At 37.1% G+C, this 20,616-nt stretch overlaps 1 protein-coding gene across 5 annotated transcripts in view; it reads left to right on the top strand.

The window, feature by feature from the left end:
- Positions 1–20,616, top strand: part of Scaper (S-phase cyclin A associated protein in the ER) — a 379,070-nt gene that overhangs the window by 146,063 nt on the left and 212,391 nt on the right. For all 5 annotated transcript variants that reach the window (XM_052760973.1, XM_052760997.1, XM_052760990.1 and 2 more), the window contains one exon: positions 12,196–12,261. In XM_052760973.1, coding sequence (XP_052616933.1) covers positions 12,196–12,261 — 66 coding nt within the window. The remainder of the gene's footprint in view (positions 1–12,195; positions 12,262–20,616) is intronic.

Here is a 20,616-nt window from a genome sequence, read left to right as displayed (position 1 = left end):
TGTCCACAGCTTTATTGTCGTCATCATCATCATCATCATCATCATCATCATCATCACTAGCACCACCATCTTAAGACACTATCTCTCTATGTGGCTCTGGCTGGTCCTGAACATTCAGCAGCACTCCTGCCTCTCTCTACTTTCCTGAGTGCTGGGATTATAGGTGTGCTCTACACACTTGACTCTTGTATGTCCTTGCAGTCGTCCTACTACTTTGGCCCTTGGCAATCACTTACATGCTTTCTGTAATTATGAATTGCCTTTTTGTTGTTCTATAAATTCTTATATTCAAAATCATACTCTTTTGCTGCTGCCTCTTGCTGAGTAATTTTTTCAAGACATATCTGTATTTTGGGTCAATACAATTTGTTTCCCTTTCACTGTTGAACATATAGATTATATGATAGTATCAAAACCTTTGTCCAGTCATCTCTTAATAAACATTTGAGTTTATAGTTTAGGACATTTTTAGAAAAGTTCATGCCAAATTACTTTTTGACTAAACCTAATGTTTTCATTTCCCTTGGGTAAATAAATAAAAGTGTAATTGCCAAACTCCTCCGTAGTGGCTGTTCCAATTTATTCTTCTAACACCAACCTATGAAGGTTTCGATTGCCCCACAATTTTGTCAGCATTAAGTTGTGCAGTTTTAATTCTCAAGCCTAATTCTAGTGGATATATGTCTTACTGATATTCTAATAGCTATTCACTGTGACTATTTATCATTATTGAGCATCTTTTTCTGTGCTTTTTAACCTCTCAGTAGATTTGTTTATGAAGCATGTGTTTCATATTTCTCCCCATTTTAAATAGTGGCCTATCATTTTAGTTTTTAGTTGTATTTATACATTCTGGCTGTACATTCTTTGGCAGATACATGAATTAAAGATTTTTTTCTCTTAATGTGGAACATACGTATATATTTTTTATATGGAACCTGTGGTTATCTGTGTGCATGTGGATATGTATGTAGATATGTCTGCAGGTGCATGTGTATGTGTGTGCTGGCAAGAGATAACTTCATGTGCTGTTCCTCAGGCACAATCCACCTTGATTTTTAGATAGAATCTATCACTGGCATGGAACTCACCACCTAGGCAAGATGGCTAGCCAGCTGGCCCTGGGGATCCTCTTGTCTATTCCTCCCCAGCTGTAGGAATACAAATATGTGTCATCATGGCTGGCTTTTTACATAGCTTCTGAGGATCAAGTTGAGGGCTTCATGATTGCATGAGAAATACTTCACCCTCTGAACTGTTTCCCCGGAGTCCTGTATGTGTTAACTTTCAACAAGCAAAGGCTTTGTTTATTTTAAGCTTTTACAAATTATTTATTTTTAATCCAGCTGGTCTTGAACTTATGAACTTTTGATTCTTCTGCCTCTACTACTTAAGTTCTGGATTTTCAGATGTATACCACTATACCCTGACTGAAAGACTTTAATTTGGATGATGCTTATTTCATCCAATTTTCTTTTTGTCTAATGCTTTCTATATATATCTAAGAGGTGTTTCCTGAGGAAAGCTTCTAAGAAAGCACCTTGTTTTTTTGTATGAGCCTTATTAATTTTAGATTGTGCATGTAGGCTTATGACTCATCTCAAATAGCTAATGGTAGTGATAGAAAGTACAGATTCTGGTGTATTTTTTCACATGGATAGTTATCTTAGCACTGTGTTTTTAAAATACTTTCCTTCATTCTTTTGTTTTAGCATCTTATTGATTTTTTTTTTTTAGGCTGACATGTCTTTCTGGGTGAGTCTATTCTAAACTTCTTGTCCATGATCTCTGGAATTTCTGTTTTGATAATTTCATAAAAATATGAATCAGCCCTTTAATTGTAGAGCTTGATTTTCAGTTCTGTTCTGCTCCATTTGTATATTTATCTATCTTTAAATTTTATAGAAAGCCATTGAATAAAGTATTGGTTTATGTCACCTCTCCCTGTTTTTTTTAATCATCTTTTAAATTTTATTTTATTTTTTATTTATTTTTATTTTTATTTTGCAATACAATACAGTTCTACATATCAGCCATGGATTCCCTTGTTCTCCCCCCCTCCGACCCCCCTCACCTCTCCCTGTTTATATCACTGTCCCTTTTCAACTTCTCCCAAACTTCCCCCTCCAATTCATAATCTCTTTAATTATTATTGTTACATATATATATATATATGTATATATATATGATTATTTGAATGAGAATGGTCCCCATAGGCTCATATGGAAAGTATGGCCTTGTTGGAGAAGGTATGTCACTATGGGCTTTCAAAAGTCCACTCTAGGTCAGGTGTGTGTGTGTGTGTGTGTGTGTGTGTGTGTGTGTGTGTGTGTGTGTGTCTGTCTGTCTGTCTGTCAGTCTCTCTCTCTCTTTGCAACTTGTGGATCAGATGTGAATTCTCCATTACTGCCCCAGGCCCATGCCTGCTGCCATGCTTCCCACCATGGTGATCAAGGACTACCCCTCTGAAACTGTAACCAAGCCCCCAATTAAATGCTTTCTTTCATAAGTAGCCTTGGTTATGGTGTCTTTTCACAACAAAAGAACAATAATATACTTGCACACTCACACACACACACACATACACACACACAGACACACACACACACACACACACACACACACACGAACACTTGCACACGATGTCTATAACCTACTGAGTCCTTTTCAGCCTTGTGTCTGTGTGTGTGTGTTCATGGTTGACTACTTGGGATTGAACAACCTATGTGGGAGGCCATCCCTGCCTGGAGGCAACTCCCCATTTCAGCAGCCATTGAACACTTATACCTCTACATCTAGGTGTGGGCCTAGAATTTCCCATCTGCTTTAGCATGTCAGTCATTGTCATTATGTTGTTCTTCTTTATGTAGCCCGTTGTTGAGAGTTCATGGGAGTGTTTTGTCTGTCATGTGTAGGTAATACAGTCTATCAACAGGAGATGTCTTGGGCTTCTGGCTCTCAAAATTTTTCTGCTACCTCTTCTGTAACTTTTCCTGAGCCTTAAGGGTATAGGGTTTATGTTGCAAGCATATCAGTGGTGAGGAGGCATTCCACAACCATTATTCTCTATATTTTAAACAGTTGTATATCTCTGTAATAGTTTTCATCTCTTGCAAAAAGCTTCCTTGAGGGTTGAGAACTATACTTATCTGTGAGTATAAGAGCAGTTATTTAGAAAATAACTTGTATTGGGTTAGGAAACTGGCAGTAATTAATTCTCCTATTGAGTCCTATGTTCTCTCTAGCCACATGTAGTAGGCTAGGTTTACAGTACCAGGGATGTATTTCCTCCTGTAGAGTGGGTCTTAAGTCCAATTAGACATGTGTTGCTTACCTCTAGGATAAAAGTTCCACTATTACACCATTGTAGATAACAGGTAGGTCCAGTCATTGATATTGTTGTCTCATAGGCTTTATAGGACTGCTGATTGCCCTTCTCCCTTGGCAGCTTGCATAATACCTTCTGACAGATGAAAGCTAGTCCTTAGGGATGTGGCTTCCAGATCAGTTCCAACTCAGTTCCCCTCAAGTCCTGTTTCTAAAATGTGTGGTTTTCTTCAGCAATAGGGCTTTCCCTTCAAATTCTGGGAGGCAGCCAAGGGCAAAGGCAATATCTATATTGTGTTAGGCGCTCCTGACCAACAAGTGTAGATGTTTCTCATGAGTAGTGTTAGGAGTTTGTTTACGATTTCAAAGATCTTGGATAGAGCACTGTCACCCCAGGTGGAGTGACTTCTTCAAACTATATGTCCATGTATGTACAAGTATAAATGTATTATATGTAATCTTAGGTAAACATAATATGATCTCCCTGTGACTTTTCAAATATCCTTGGTGTTATTAATCATTCCTCTTACCCCCTGTAATGCCTTTAACACTTCCCAGTTAAAACCTCATTTTCCCCGTTTTCCCCTCCATAGCACCTGCCATTCCCCACCTAGAGCTCTCCCCCTGCCACCTTGGTCTCCTGGTGAAACTATTAAGGCCACTCCACGTAGTTAAAAGGGAGATTTATTTAGTGGCGTAACTTACAAATGAAGGGATGGGTAGGTTGCAGGGTCTGGGAAAGACGCAGAGCAGTCTGGTGGTGTTCTCTGCAGAACTCTGCTCGGTCTTCCTCCAGGAATCAAGAGAGATGGCACATGCGGATCTTAGGTCTTCAGTGTCCTCTCTTGACCTCGCCTTGTAGGCGTGACAGTTACCGAAGCCTCAATGGGGGTTGGAACTTCCAGATCAAGGTTGGAATGGCTACCCACTACATTGGTTCCCTTTTACTTTACTGGTTTCTTTGAGTCTTTGGATACATTCTTTTAATACTATGTCACTGTGGTACTTTGTATTATATTTAAGCTTCTATATAACTGTATAATCACATAGTGTTTATAGCAGTTTTATTGTGATATAATTCACATTTTATACAGTTCATCAACTTTTTTAGTGTACAATTTGTTCTACAATGTTAAACTGACCTTTTTTCCTAATATAAACTACTTATAATTTCTTTTCTATATATTCTTCAGATCAATTTTCTTGCAGTTTGAAAAGGACTTTTGTATTTATGTACAAATATTGTATAGTTTCCTGGTATAATTTTGCTATCAATATAGTATTGATCTCAGTAAATTGAGTTCCCTTTATTTTCTGTGTTTGCATAGGGTTGTATTTTTTAAAATCTAAATTGTGTGTGTTTGTGTGTGTGTTCCTATACTGTATACTGAATTTTTCTTACTTTAATTGTGCATGTATCATTTTACCAATGATGTAAAGTTTTGGTAATTTGTGCTTTTCAGTTTGATTATCTATTTCACCCAACTTGTTGAATTTTAGCACCAAACTTCTAAAAGTTGTCATTCCATCCCTATGAGTCAAAAGTTGAACAAATTCAGTAGCTCTTTTTTTTTTTTTTTTTTTTTTGGTTTTTCGAGACAGGGTTTCTCTGTGTAGCTTTGCGCCTCTCCTGGAACTCACTTGGTAGCCCAGGCTGGCCTCGAACTCACAGAAATCCGCCTGGCTCTGCCTCCCGAGTGCTGGGATTAAAGGCGTGCGCCACCACCGCCCGGCCAAATTCAGTAGCTCTTATATCCATAACACATCAAGACAGACCTCTGTCCTCTAACTGGACAGAGAAACAGACAAAGATAAATACAACGACAGCAGAAATCCATGAACGAAAACTTGTGTGGGAAATGTAATTTATGAATCACCCTTGAAGACTCCATGTAGAAAAGCTCAGGAGTCAGAAATTCTGAGCAGGACCCAATTGTGGTGGCATTTATACTTTTTATGAGTTTGATCTCTTACAATGTGACTTTTCTCACAGTGAATATTAGAGAAAATTACCTTTCTCCTTCTAGTAGGAAGAAGGAAATGATCTACCATTTTAAAATGTGCCACAGCCTTCCGTTTTTAAGTTCTGCTGTGAGGAAATTTTATGTAATTAGGGCCTAACTTGCTGGGCCTTTATCACACTGATTGATATGAAAAAACAGAAAACACTTAACTTTATCTGGCTCAAGGATTCCCTTGGAAAAAAAGTAAAAATATCCCATTCAGCTCCCTGCAGCTTTGCATGTGGCAGAAAGAGAAGCACTTAACTCCACCCCACTGTATTTAGTCATGTTCCTTCTAAACAAATGTGGAAAAGCTGGGAGACATTGTGTATTTGCAGTTCAATGATAGAACTGAAGAATGCTTCCTCTGTGCCCACATTTTGCTACTACATTATTAAAGCCCCACTGATAATAGTTTTTTTTTTAACATAATTCATCATGTGTGGCAATTTAGAAAAAATTGAAGGCATGTGAAGGACAAAGACACCAATTGGAAAGAGAGAGAGAGAAAGAATTAGAATCAGACTCAGGTATAGTAAGGGTTTGAAATGATCACACTGGAAATTTAAATTTAAAATAACCACATGTAGTAACTGAATTCTTAATGGAAAAAATAGACATAGTACAAGACAGGTAGGTAATTAAGTAGCAAGATGGAAATTCTAGAAAGTAACTGAAAAGAAAAACTGGAGATGAGAGGGTGGGCCTCTGTCTCTACTAGTCATCATTTGTGATTGCTTAGTCTCTAGGATTTAGCTATTTCAGGACTCTGGAACTTGTTGACAGCTCGCAACTTCAGGAGAAAGGTGTAGAGAATGAAGTGGGTTAATTTCTTTCAATTTCAACTCAATACAATAGCACTTATCCATGGTTAACTCTTAATCAATAATAGGCAGCCATATACACATTATAGTAGTTTGTAAATAATTTGAGGATTCTAGGGTAAGCAAAAGTCACTTTTTCTAATAAAATCCTCTGTTATGATCACTGGTTTTTAGTGGTCAGACAGGTGGAAACAGGATATAGTCACTGTGGCCTGCCATTTCTTGAGAGCCTTTCCACTCTGCCTGAAGTATATGATCATGGATTTATAAGTGGCCACAAACATTTTCTGTCTCCATACAGTTTATCCTTCTAGAGAGCTAGACATTAAAGAGTTGGTCCACCAAAATATATCAAAATACATACATATATGTATGTATATATACTGATATATCAGTAATATATATGAAATATGTAAATATATCACTAATATATATGAAAATAATCAGAAAGTGACTACATTTGCCAGAGAAAATCTCAGGTTCAAGCAAAACTTCAAAAGACCTTAAGTCAGCCCAATCTGTGGTACAGAGACTGTACAAAAATATAATCAAAACAAATAATAATAAACTTTATGCATGTGGAAAATCTGACTTATTGAACTTTCATACTATTGGATTCAAACATCTAGTTTTCAACAACAAAGTACAGGGCATACAAAGAAGCAAACAAGAAAAAAATCAAATGGGAATTCCACCCACAAAAGCTATCCCTGAGAAACATATGATGGTTGGTCTAATATTAGGGAAAGAATTTAAAAAAACTGTCTCAAAAGTTTGAGGAACTAAGCCGGGTGGTGGTGGCACACGCCTTTAATCCCAGCACTTGGGAGGCAGAGGCAGGCGGATCTCTGTGAGTTCGAGGCCAGCCTGGGCTACCAAGTGAGTTCCAGGAAAGGCGCAAAGCTACACAGAGAAACCCTGTCTCGAAAAACCAACAAAAAAAAAAGTTTGAGGAACTAAAAGATAATGTAAAGTCATGAGTGCCATGTCTGAATAAAATGGAAATATAGGTAAAGACTTAGAAAGTCAAAGGGGCAATCAAAAAAAGATCTGGAGCTGACAAAAACAATAGCCAAGATAAAAACAAACAAAACAGACACAAAACACCTCACTGCAGAAATTCAGAATTTGGAGTGATCAGGCCGAAGAGTCGCTGAACTTGCAAATAATACAATAGAAAGTACTGAATTTGCAGAAGACTAAGAAATAAGAATGAAGAAAATCTAGTAGTATGCAAAGCAAACATGACCGTACAGCAAATGTATACATTCTACCAGTTAAGGAAGAAAAGAAACTGAAAACCAGGCATAGAATATTTGAAGAACTAATGGTTGTAAATATCACACACTTTATGATAGATAGGAGTATAACATCCAAGAAGCTCAGCACACTCTACAAAAGATGAACTCACAGATATTCTCTAATGCTTTGTCATCAAACTTAACAAAAGACAGAGGAGGACAGGTGAAATCAAAATAGGAAAAACTCACCCGGTGGTGGCGGTGGTGGCCCACTCCTTTAATCCCAGCACTTGGAGGCAGAGCCAGGCGGATCTCTGTGAGTTCAAGGCCAGCCTGGGCTACAGAGCAGTTCCAGGACAGGCTCCAAAACTACGCAGAGAAACCCTGTCTCGAAAAACAAAACAAAAAAAGAAAAAAAAAAAAGAAAAACTCCAGATTTTAATTGTATCACCACCATTCAAAGAGAAACTAATAGAAACCCATCCCAAACTCTTCTAAAAAAAAATTAAAGGGAATACTTTCTAACTTATTTGCTTAGGCTAAAATTGATTGTGGACAATTGTTGTCATATCTAAAAGAAAATGCTATCAGGCCATATTTACCAGTGTATTTAAAGAATTTTACACCAAAAAACAATGGCCTTTTCCCCTTTCAATTCAAAGATAGATCAACATATAAAATTAATGTAATATACCACAAAAAAGTGAAAGGAAAATTCTTGGCAAGGTGGAATAAAAATTTCAAAAATTGGTAGAATTGTCAACCAAAATCTTAGAGGGCGTATAACACATAGTGATGAATTACTGAACCATTCTCATTTGTATTATTTAGTTTTCTGTCGCTGTAACAAATACCTAAGCTTAGTTACAGTTTCAAATGTTTTAGTTTGTTTTGCATGTTGGTCCTCTTATTTTAAGACTATAGCAGTACAATATATAATAGGTGGAAGCCTAGTCATCTGTTGGTGGCCAGGAGGCAGGAAGAGAAGAAGAGGAGGAGATGCTAGTGTCCTAATATCCCACCACAGACTAGTGTATGTGCCTGTAGGAACATGGCCTTTGTGGGACATTAATGTCCAAACTGCTGATACTTTTCAGTACTAAAGAAAGATATGTTTATTGCTGTCACCCCATTTGAACATGTTTACAGGGATGGGCAAGGAGGAGTGGCTATAAAGATCAGAAAAGGAAAATGATAGTTGTGTATTCATTGGTGTGTTCTGTTTTTTTTTGAGGGGCTGGTATTTTTGTTTTGTTTTTATCTGTAGTCAAGAATTCTGTCTGGCAAAACTGACTTTCATAAATGGAAGAAGAACACTATCTTACATATAAAAACTGAATTTGATTTTAGCCGACTTACCTGTTGGAAAATTCCCCAGGGAGTCCTTCAGACTGAAATGGCTAAGCCATCTATGTGGAAGAGGAGGCAGAAAGAATGTGAGAGTCAGAGATGCTGGGCAACTCCTAGGAAACAGTATCTTCTAGACACAACAAGGCTGATATACATAGGAATTCACAGAAACTATGACAGCATCCCTAAGAGTTGTACAAGTTCAAACCAGACAAAATCCCAATATGGAGAAAGGGAGGTGGGATAAAAGCCCCAACCCCTAACTGAGAAGCTATTTGCAATTGATCGCTGCTAGGAGAGGCTATAAATATAATCAGCCACCCTCCAGGGCAGGCCCCAGGCCCAGGGAACACAAAACGGACTCTATGATTTGTGTTTGCTTTTTTTGACTTTTCTGTTTTTAATTTAATTTAATTTGTGTGTGTGTTTAAGAGAAAGAATATGAAGTTTAATTGATAGGAAGAGAGGATCTTGAAGGAATTGGGAGAGGAGAAAAATATGGCCAAAATATATTGTATGAAATTTTTAAATATTTAAAAATTTTAAAATGTGGAAATGAACTAGACAGTAGCTCAACTCTGTAAAAACAAAAGCAAACACACAAGTCAGCATTGTTTTTTGTTTTGTTTTTTTCTATCAGCTTAAGACATTATTATTCAAAATTCAATTCAATGATAATTTTTCTAAAATTTTTATCTGTGTATTCCCAAAATATATATACATGAGTGTATCACTTCACAATGATGATATGTTCTATGGAAAGAGTTGCTAGGTGATTTTGTCATTGTGTGAGCACAATAAATAGTACTTACTCAAACCCAGGTGGTATATGTTTATCACTAGGTGTGATATCTTGATACAATCAAGAGATACAATCAACACAAGATGGAGAGTCTGCTGCCAGGCAAGGAATGTTGTTTTATAGGAAGTATTTACTTTTTGCTAAAGTAATTGAAAACAGAAAAAATTATAAATACTACATATAAAAGCAGTGACATAGTCATGTGTTATTGTTATCAAGTATTATATACTATACATAATTGTGCATTCTATACACTCCACATTTTTTATGTAGTAGGATTTTTATACTATTAACAGCTCCAATCAGTGAGTAATGCACACTAGAATGTCTATATCATCATTAGATAATAAGAATTTTTCATCTCTATTATCACATGTGGGCTATCATTGACCAAAATGTTACATTCTGTGTACACTATATTTATTTGACAACCCAACATTGTAAAGACAACTACTTAGATAATTATAAAATTTGTTGTTCTTATACCTTGGTTTTTACCCTCTATTTTTCCCGTTTGGTTTTAAAGACAACTGTATAAAACAATACTGTAAAACTATGTCAGTGAAAACACTGTGTTATTTGCACAGATGGCTCCCATATCAGGTTATCCATGGAGTCCACCAAATGCAAACAGGAAATATTTAGAAAGAATATGTCTATTGGTCATATTTGAGTTGGTCAGTTTCTCATTACTGTGGTAACATTCCTGATGAGAACAATGTAAAGGAAAGAATTATTTTATGTGACGGTTTCAGTGGTTTCTGTCCACTATGGCAACATTTAAACACATATACATATGTACATTCACCACACCATACAGTCAGGTTCATGAGAGGGGAGGGGACAGAAAATATTGATTTAACTTTCAAAAAAGGAGTAATGGAGTCAGTAAGAGGCAAAGGTAATAAAATATATAGAAACATTGGCAAAATGGCAGAAGTAACCTTTCCATCCTGGACTTACATGAAGTATAAGGACATTAACTTTTCCAGTAAAAGGCACATTTTCAGAAAGGATTTTAAAAACCATTTTGTATCTTCCTGAGAGTCACTTCATATATAAACATATAGATATATTAATGTAAAAGGGCAGACATATGTTTCATATAAACCATACCATAAAGAAAATAATATTGGTAAAGTAATAGACTCCATGGCAAAAATGTTCCAACAGATAAAGAATACCATTTTTGGAATCTTAGAGAGAGGAAGAAGATTTTGTATTTGTGACTGGGTCTTTGGAGGTCAGAGGGAAGTTTTGTTCACCACTCTGTGCATCCAGCTAGCTGGTCCACTAGTGTCTTGGGCTTCTGTCTGGACCGTCCATGTTGCTGAAGGAGTACTGCGGTTACAGATTTGTGCTATCATGCCTGGCATTTTAATGGGGTGTAAGGGTGAAACTCAGGTCCTTAACCTTTTGTGTCTAATACTTTACTAATCAAGCTATTGCTCTCATCCACACTTAACATTTAAGTTAATAGGTGAAGCAGGACCCTAATTAGTCTTAACAATAAAAACCTGGAGTCAGATATTGAGCATGAAAGCTGAAAGATCAGAGAAGCAGAGCAGCCAGCCACCAGAGACTTTTTACTTCTACAAAATTTCAGACTGAATGGGGGAATCCTGTCTCTACGAATCCTCAGACTGAATGAGGGGAGAGCCTGCCTGTAGGAATCCTCAGACTGAAGCGGGGTGGGGTGGGGGGTGGGTGGAGAAGACCCTGTCTCCACTTCCCTAGTGCTGGGATTAAAGGTGTGAGCCTCCTATGTGCTGGGATCAAAGGCATGATCCTCTCAAGTGCTGGAATTAAAGGTGTGTGTCACTACTACTCAGCTCTGTTTCTCTTTTAGACTGGTTCAATCTCATGTAGCCCAGGGTGGCCTTGAACTCCTGATCTTCCTGTTTCCTCCTCCCAAATCCTGGGATTAAAGGTGTAAGCCACCACTGCCTGGCCTCTATGGCTAGCTCCACCCTCTGATCTCCAGGCAAGCTTATTTGTCAGAACACAAACAAAATATCACACAACAAATAGTTTCTTTTTTTATTTTCAAAAAACTGATGGGGAGGAATGGGTATATTATCTCAGCATTACTCCATTGCTTTAGTCTCAGCCTTTCTTCATCATGGATATTACCTCCTGCTCTAGACTAGCCTGAACATAGATAGTGGCAGAGAAGTGGCAGCATGGATTTATATGGACCTTTATTGTGTACTCATTATAAACAAAGGAACAAGTCTTTGAGGGTCAGATCAGCTTATTTCCACATTCTGTCTCTGAAGTTAAATGAAAAGTATTTACCTGTATTTAACTTTAGACTATGTATTTCTTGTGGTGCATAGAAAGTTACCCACCTCAACTATTTTGTTGGAATCATAGAGCTTTTCAGATTTCATCACCATGATTCTTAATCAAGCATAAAAATTCAGAAGTGTTCTTATTGAATCCAATCTATATCTTATGAGAGAGTATGCGTTTTCAGTCTCTCAGGAATGCTTTGATGTCATTTCAGGAAAGGATTTTAAAAATGAACTAATTTGTCACACTAACAGCATGATACTGTACTGGGAAAGGAAAAACTAGGCTAAAGTTTTGGATCATTATATTTGGATATAAAATAACGAATAATCATAAAATGTTTTTCTCTTTAGGGCTAAAGAATATGAGAGTTTAGTGGAAACCAAAAATTCTGGCTCTGATTCACCTTATAAAGCAAAGTGAGTATTTTATCCCATATTTTAGTTATATTTCTCTTTGGTTTTTGCCTTTTAAAAAAACTGTGACTGAACTATCATGCTGTTGCAGGGGAAATTGGGGTTCCCTTTGGAGTTCTTAGTCTTGTTAATAAAAAGAATTTAGGAATGGCTTCAAACAGAAGCTTGAGGATGATTTTATTAGAATTTGAGATAAAAACGCAGTTGGAAAGAGCAGAAATAATGCACTGTAGTACGAATCCTAAGGGTTTGGCCAACTTCTCAGCTGATCCTGTTTCCTCAGACTGGAAACTCCTGAGAACTCACCCGAATGGATCTCAACTGAACTGCTGCTAGAAGCCTGAAAGCTTAACCAGGCTCTAGTTCCTGGTCCTCACGCCTTATATATTTTTCTGCTTTCTGCCACCACTTCCTGGGATTAAAGGCTCACTTTGTGGGATTAAAGGTGGGAGTCACCATGCCTAGCTGTTTCCAGTGTGGCTTTAAACTCACAGATCTGGATGGATTTCTGCCTCCCAGTGATAGGATTAAAGGCGTGTGCTACCACTGCCTAACCTCTATGTTTAATATTGTGGCTTTTCTGTTCTCTGACCCCAGATAAGTTTATTAGGGTGCACAATATTTCTGGGAACATAATATCACCACAATGCACTATCTGCTCTCTGATTAGAATGAAAGTGCCCCAGAAAAGTAATTGGAAAATTCACAAATGCTTGAGATTAAACAATGCATGTCTCAGCTATGAAGTCTAAGAAGAAAATTTTTTAAGTCTTTTGAAATGAATGGAAACTTAAATAATACAATCAGAATCTGTGGGATACAGTGAAAATGGCTAGAAGATAATTAAAAGCATTTGATGTACATTTGAGAAAAGATGGTCTAAAATGAGGTATCTGCACTTCTACCTTCAGGCACTATAAAAAGTAGAGTGAACTTAAACAGAAGAAAATAAATTCTTGAAATTGGAAGAAGTCTAGTTTTCAGTGGAAACTGAAATAGATTCTCAGTGGAGGGAGAGGAGAATCCATAAGCTGGTGCTTTGTAAAGATGGAATTGTGCTTTGTCTCTGGATTCATCTCCTTTGTGTACCAGGTCCAAGTACCTCTACCCACTGTTGCCTTTTGATGATCTGATACCTGGAAATTAATAGGGAAAATACTATACCCTAGGAGCCAGAAAGGTATTGGTGATTTAGATGGACATAGTGGACTGGTAGAGTGCCAATCACTAATGTTAGTCACTCTGTAGAATAGGATGAAAACAGCTGGAAAGCTGTTTGGGCTGTGGATGATAGTGGAAAGGCACTTATATTTCAATAACAAACAGTCACAAGCATTTTTAAAAACAGAAAATTTCAGAAAGAGAAACTGAAGGAGAGAAAGACTGTTCCAGTGCTTGCAGCCACCCCAGCTGTAGAGAGTAGAGAATGAGACAAAAGAAACAAACCAAGAGCCTCAAGACCATTCATTGTAATTTCAGCTATGTTCTAACAATCTTATTTAAAAACAAACTGAAACCAGAAAATTAAGTGAGCAGAACAAGAAAAGAGATAGATCTTCAGGACGTGTAATGACAGAAGTCTCAATGCATTGGCAGGGGCAAAGGGAAGAGTGAGCAGTACCAAGAAAACAACACCTCAGCCATTGATTCATAGTTCATGTGTTTCCATTCATTTGGCTATTTGTCCCTGTGCTTTATCCAACCTTGGTCTCAACAATTCTCGCTCATATAAACCCTCCTCATTCTCGCTAATTGGACTCCCAGAGATCCACCCAGGGCCTAGTCATGGATCTCTGCATCCAGATCCCTCAGTAGTTGGATGAGGTTTCTAGCACAACAATTAGGGTGTTTGGCCATCCCATCACCAGAGTAGGTCAGTTCGGGCTGTCTCTCGACCATTGCCAGCAGTCTGTTGTGTGGGTATCTTTGTGGATTTCTGTGGGCCTCTCTAGCATGAGGGGTCCCCACTGGATCAGGCCCTCTGAATGGGTGAGACAGTTGATTGGCTTGATCTGTTTGGGAGGCATCCAGGCAGTGGGACCGGGTCCTGTGCTCATAGTATGAGTTGGCTGTTTGAAACCTGGGGCCTATGCAGGATTGTTTGGCTCGGCCTGGGAGGAGGTGACTAGACCTACCTGGACTGAGTCTACCAGTTGACCTCAAACTGTGGGGAAGGCTTTGCCCTGGAGGAGATGGGAATGGGGGGGGGGGTTTGGGGGGAAGGTGAGGGGGACGGGAGGGGGGAGAACAAGGGAATCCGTGGCTGATATGTAGAACTGAATTGTATTGCAAAATAAATTAAAAAAAAAAAAGAAAACAACACTCACCTCACCACCAAGCAGATTGCAGATTTGTTGTTTAAAAACATGAATTTCTTGAAGTCTGCAAACCAAATAATTGAAATTGTAATAATGTAATTTTCCAAACAAAGAAAAGCTAAGGACTATACAGGTTGACTGCCGAGTCCTACAGGATCTTCAAAGATGAGCTGGCATCATTACTTCTCAGACTATTCCACAAAATAAAGAAAGAACAATTAGAGACTCATTCTATGAAGCCAGTAGTGCCTTGAATAAAGACATAACAGCTCAAAATCAAAATATCAACAAATTTAATTGATAAACACAAATGCAAAAATCCTCTAAAAAGTGCTTATAAACCAAATTTAGAAACACATTAAAAAATCATAGATCATGATCAAGTTGAATTCATTACAGTAATTTAAGGATGGTTCAACATATGTGGCATGGTAAACATAATATATTATATAATATATTATACTAATATATATTAAAAGATAAAGAAAAAGCCTTTCACAAAATCCAACTTTCTGTCTTGATAAAGACCTCAAGAAACAAGAAGTAGGATAATACCTCAATACAATAAAGGTTCTCTATGGCAGACCTGTAGCTAAAGTTGTACTCATGGTGAAAAAAACAAAAGACATTTTCTTGAAAGTCGGTATCCACTATCACTTCTCTTTTTGAAGAGGTAGGGGGAAGGAGGGGGAGAACAAGAGGAAATCTTAGCCATAGAAGTAAAGCAAGAAAGAGAAATAAGAGGAATACAAATAGGAAAAGAAGTCAAAGTGCCCTGTCTGCAAGTGATATAATCCCATTCATTGAAAGCCCCTAAAAGCTCTACCAGAAGATTCTTAGCTGTTCTAAACACTTGCAGGTAAGTAACAGGACACAAAATGAGCTTACAGATTGGTAGCTTTTCTATATACCAATAGCTAACTCCTACAGTAACCTTTAAAAAATTAAACACCTAGGCATAAACTTAACCAGACATTGAAGACCTCCATAGAGGAACCTATGAGGCCCTGAAAAAAGAAATTGAAGAAGACACTGGAAGATGCAGAGACCTCTCATGCCCATGGTTGACAGACTGTTGTTAAAATGGCCATGTTACATAAATCAATATACAGATTTAATTCAATCTCAATCAAAATACCACAGAAATAGAACATACATCCTACATTTCATATGGAAACAACAAAGACCTTGAATAGCCAAATAAGTCCTATATCACAAGTACTGTTGGATGTATCACAACCCCTGATTTCAAACCATATTATAGAGGTATATTAACAAAACCATCTTGGTACTGGAATAAAAACCATCATACAGACTGTTGAATAGTATAGTTGATCCAAAAGTAAGCCTAAAGAACTGTTTATTCTTTTCTAAGGTACCCAAGAAAGATATAGGCAAGAAAATCTGTTCACCTTCTAGTGCTAGGAAAACAGGCTATTGAAATGTAAAAGACTGACTCTAGATTCCTACCCTTCCTACCCCAGTACAAAAATTAATTCAAAACATGTGGAGGGGACCAAAAATAAAAAACCTGCTTTAATACAATGACAGAAATTTGAAACTACTAGAAGAAAACATTGGGAAACATTTCCAGGTAATAGGCATAAGCAATGACTGTCTAAATAGAATTTCATTATTTCAGAGAATAAGATCAAGAATTGACAAATGAGATTTCATGAAATTACAAAAAAATTTGCATAGCAAAGGAAACAATAAGATAGCCTACAAAATACAAAATATTTTTATCAGCTATTTATCTGATGGGAATTATTATTTCTACAAGACCTAATAATCCAATAAGAAAAAAACGGACAATAGAACTGAATAGATGCTTTTTAACATGGAAAAATACACCTGATCATTAAATATATAGGACACCTTACAGTATCTTCATCCATTCTATATTGGAAAAATTATACTGAGATTCTCTCTTTTCTTGTTGGAATGGCTGTCACCAAGAAAACAATAACATGAGATGTAGGGAAAAGAAACTCTTATACTCTGTCTATGGGAAGTAAATGAGTCCACCCACATGAAGACTTCTCAGAGAACAAAAATAGACCTTTAACATGGTACCAGCTCTGGGTGTACCGTTCAAACACCAAAGCCAGTTTCCTATAGAGGATTGCTCTATGCTCACAGTTGTGGTGTAGTTCATCATAGCCATGCTATGGCAGGCATCACTTAGCATCAGCTCAACTGACATCATCAAAAATGTGATATAAACAATGTGGAGTTTTACTCATCCATGAAGGATTAAACAGTGCTTGTAGTAAAGTTAATGAAACTAAAGTTCTTTGTTTGAATTAAAATAAGCCACTACCATGAAAATAAAACGTTCTTGTGTGGAATGTAGTGTGAAAAAATGTGAAAGATAAAGGGTACAGTGTATTGTGGAGTTGGTGAAGATCTTTTCCCATTCTGTAGGCTGCAGTTTTTCTTATTTTCTGTGTCCTTTGCCTTACAGAAGCTTCTCAGTTTCAGGAGGTCCCATTTATTAATTGTTGCTCTCAGTGTCAGTGCTATTGGTGTTATATTTAGGAAGCGGTTTCCTGTGCCAGTGCATTCAAGGCTACTTCTCACTTTCTCTTCTATCAGGTTCAGTGTAACTGGTTTTATAGTGAGGTCTTTGACACTTGGACTTGAATTTTGTGCATGATGATAGATAGGGATGTATTTGCAAACTTCTACATGTTGAAGAAGTTATGCTAGCATCATTTGTTTTTTCCATTGTACAGTTCTGGCTTCTTTGTCAAAAATCAGATGTTCATAGGTGTGTGGATTAATGTCAGGGTCTTCAATTCAATTCCATTGATCCACATGTCTGTTTTTATGCCAGTACCAAGCTGTTTTTATTACTATAGCTCTGTAGTAGAGCTTGAGGTAAGGGATGGAGATGCCTCTAGAAGTTCCTTTCTTGTACAGGATTCTTTTGAGACTTAAAGTTCTTGTCATACAGGTCTTTCACTTGTTTGGTTAGAGTTACCCCAAGATATTTCATGTTATTTGTGGCTTTTGTAAAGGGTGATATTTCCCTGATTTCTTTCTCAGCCCGTTTATTACTTGTATATAGGAGGGCTACTGATATTTTTTTTAGTTAATCTTGTATCCTGCCACATTACTGAAGGTGTTTATCAGTTGAAGGAGTTCCCTTGTAGAATTTTTGGGGTATACTATCTTATCATCTGCAAATAGCAAAAGTTTGACTTCTTCCTTTCCAGTTTGTATCCCCTTGATCTCCTTTTTTTTTGTCTTATTGCTCTAGCTAGAACTTTGAATACTATATTGAATAGATATGGAGAGCCTTGTCTTGTTCCTGATTTCAGTGGAATCATTTTGAGTTTCTCTCCATTTAGTTTGATGTTCGCTGTCGGATTGCTGTATATTGTTTTTATTATGTTTAGGTATGTTCCTTGTATCCCTTATCTCTCCAAGACTTTTATCATGAAGGGGTGTTGGATTTTGTTGAAGACTTTTTCAACATCTAATGAGATGATCACGTGGATTTTTTTCTTTCAGTTTGTTTATATGGTGTATTACATTGACAGAGTTTCATTTGTTAAACCACCCCTGCATCTCTGGGATGAAGCCTGCTTGATCATGGCGGATGATTTTTTTTTTTTTTTTTTTTGATGTTCTTGGACTCGGTTTGCTAGTATTTTATTGAGAATTTTTTCATCAGTGTTCATGAGAGAGATTTGTCTGTAATTCTCATTCTTTGTTGCATCTTTCTGTGGTTTGGGTATCAGGGTAATTGTAGCCTCATAAAAAGAGTTTAGCAGTGTTCCTTCTGTTTCTATTGTGTGAAACAATTTATTGGTATTAGCTCTTCTTTGAAATTCTGGAAGAATTTTGTGCTAAAACCATCTGGCCCTGGGCTTTTTTTTAGTTTGGAGACTTTTAATGACTGCTTCTATTTCTGTATGGGGTTATAGGTCTGTTTAAATTATTTATCTGATCTTCATTTAATTTTGGTATGTGAAACCTATCCAGAAAACTGTCCATTTCTTTTAGATTTTCCAATTTTGTAGAGTACAGCTTTTCTGAGTATGACCTAATGATTCTCTGGATTTCCTCAGTGTCTGTTGTTATGTCCCCCTTTTCATTTCTGATTTTTGTTAATTTGTTTATTCTGTCTCTGCCTTTGGTTAATTTGGAAAAGGGCTTGTCTATCTTGTTGATTTTCTCAAAGAACCAACTCTTTGTTTCATTGATTCTTTGTATTGCTCTCTTTGTTTCTATTTTCTTCATTTCAGCCCTCAGTTTGATTGTTTCCTGTTGCCTACTCCTCCTGGATGAGTTTGCTTCTTTTTGTTCTAGAGCTTTCAGGTGTGCGTTAAGTTGCTTGTGTGAGATTTCTCCAGCTTCTTTATGTAGGCATGTAGAGCTATGAACTTTCCTCTTAGCACTGCTTTCATAGTGTCCCATAAGTTTGAGTATGTTGTACATTCATTTTCATTGAATTCTAGGAAATCTTTAATTTCTTTATTTCTTCCTTGTCCCAGTGGTAATTCAGTTGAGCATTATTCAGTTTCCATGAGTTTGTAGACTTTCTGTAATTTGTGTTTTTGTTGAATTTTAACTTTAAACTATGGTGATCCAATAAGATACAGGGTGTTATTTCAATTTTTAGTATCTGTTGAGATTTGCTTTGTGACTGAGTATGTGTTCAGTTTTAGAGAAGGTTCCATGAGGTGCTGAGAAGAAGGTATATTCTTTTATGTTTGGGTGAAATGTTCTATAGATGTCTGTTAAGTCCATTTAAATCATAACATCTGTTAGTTCCCTTATTTCTCTGTTAAGTTTCTGTTTAGCAGACTTGTCCATTGGTAAGAATGGGGTGTTGAAGTCTCCCACTATTAGTGTGTGGGGTTTGATGCGTGATTTAAGCTTTAGTAATGTTTCTTTTACAAATTTGGGTGTCCTTGTATTTGGAGCATAAATGTTCAGAATTGAGACTTTCTCTTGATGGATTTTTCCTGTGATGAATATGAAATGCCCTTCTTCATCTCTTTTGATTGATTTTGTTTGAAGTCTATTTTCTTAGATATTAGGATAGCTACAGCAGCTTATTTCTTAGGTCCATTTGATTGGAAAGTTTTTTCCCAACTCTTTACTCTGAGGTAATGTCTGTCTTTGAGGTTGTCTTTTTTTTTTTTTCCAAGACAGGGTTTCTCTGTGTAGCTTTGGTGCCTGTCCTGGATCTCACTCTGTAGACCCGGCTGGCCTTGAACTCACAAAGATCCGCCTGGCTGTGCCTCCCTAGTGCTGGGATTAAAGGCGTGTCCTACCATCACCTAGCTGAGGTGTGTTTCTTATATGCAGCAGAAGGATGGATCCTGTTTTGGTATCTATTCTGTTAGTCTGTGTTTTTTTATAGGTGAAGTGAGTCCATTTATATTAATGACCAATGTTTGTTAATTCTTGTTATTTTTTGGTGGTAGTGTGTGTGCGTGTTTCCCTTTGGGATTTGTTGATATGAGGTTATCTGTTGCCTGTGTTTTGGTGGTTGCAGCTAGCTTTTTTGAGTTCGAGTTTTCTTCTAGTACTTTCTGTAGGGCTGGATTTGTGAATATGTAATGTTTAAATCTGTTGTTTTGTCTTTTTTTTTTTTTTTTTTCCAGAGCTGAGGACCGAACCCAGGGCCTTGCGCTTGCTAGGCAAGCGCTCTACCACTGAGCTAAATCCCCAACCCCGTAATGTTTAAATCTGGTTTTGTCATGAAATATCTTGTTTTCTCCATCTACAATGATTGAAAGCTTTGCTAGGTATAGTAGTCTGGGCTGGCATCCATGGTTTCTTAGTATCTGTCCAGGACCTCCTGGCTTTCATAATTTCCTTTGAGAAGTCAGGTATAATTCTGATAGGTCTGCCTTTATATGTTACTTGACCTTTTTCCTTTACTGCTCCTAAGATTCTTTCTTTATTCTGTATGTTTAGTGTTTTGACTATTATGTGACGAGAGTACTTTTTTTTTGTGGTCCAGTCTATTTGGTGTTCTGTACACTTCTTGTACCTTCATAGGCATGTCTTTCTTTAG

This window comes from Peromyscus californicus, unplaced genomic scaffold (genome assembly GCF_007827085.1).
Source record: "Peromyscus californicus insignis strain IS unplaced genomic scaffold, ASM782708v3 Scaffold_11__1_contigs__length_118956290, whole genome shotgun sequence".
Taxonomy (NCBI): domain Eukaryota; kingdom Metazoa; phylum Chordata; class Mammalia; order Rodentia; family Cricetidae; genus Peromyscus; species Peromyscus californicus.
Note: the sequence above shows the minus strand (reverse complement) of the source record. Positions and strands in the feature narration are given on the sequence as shown.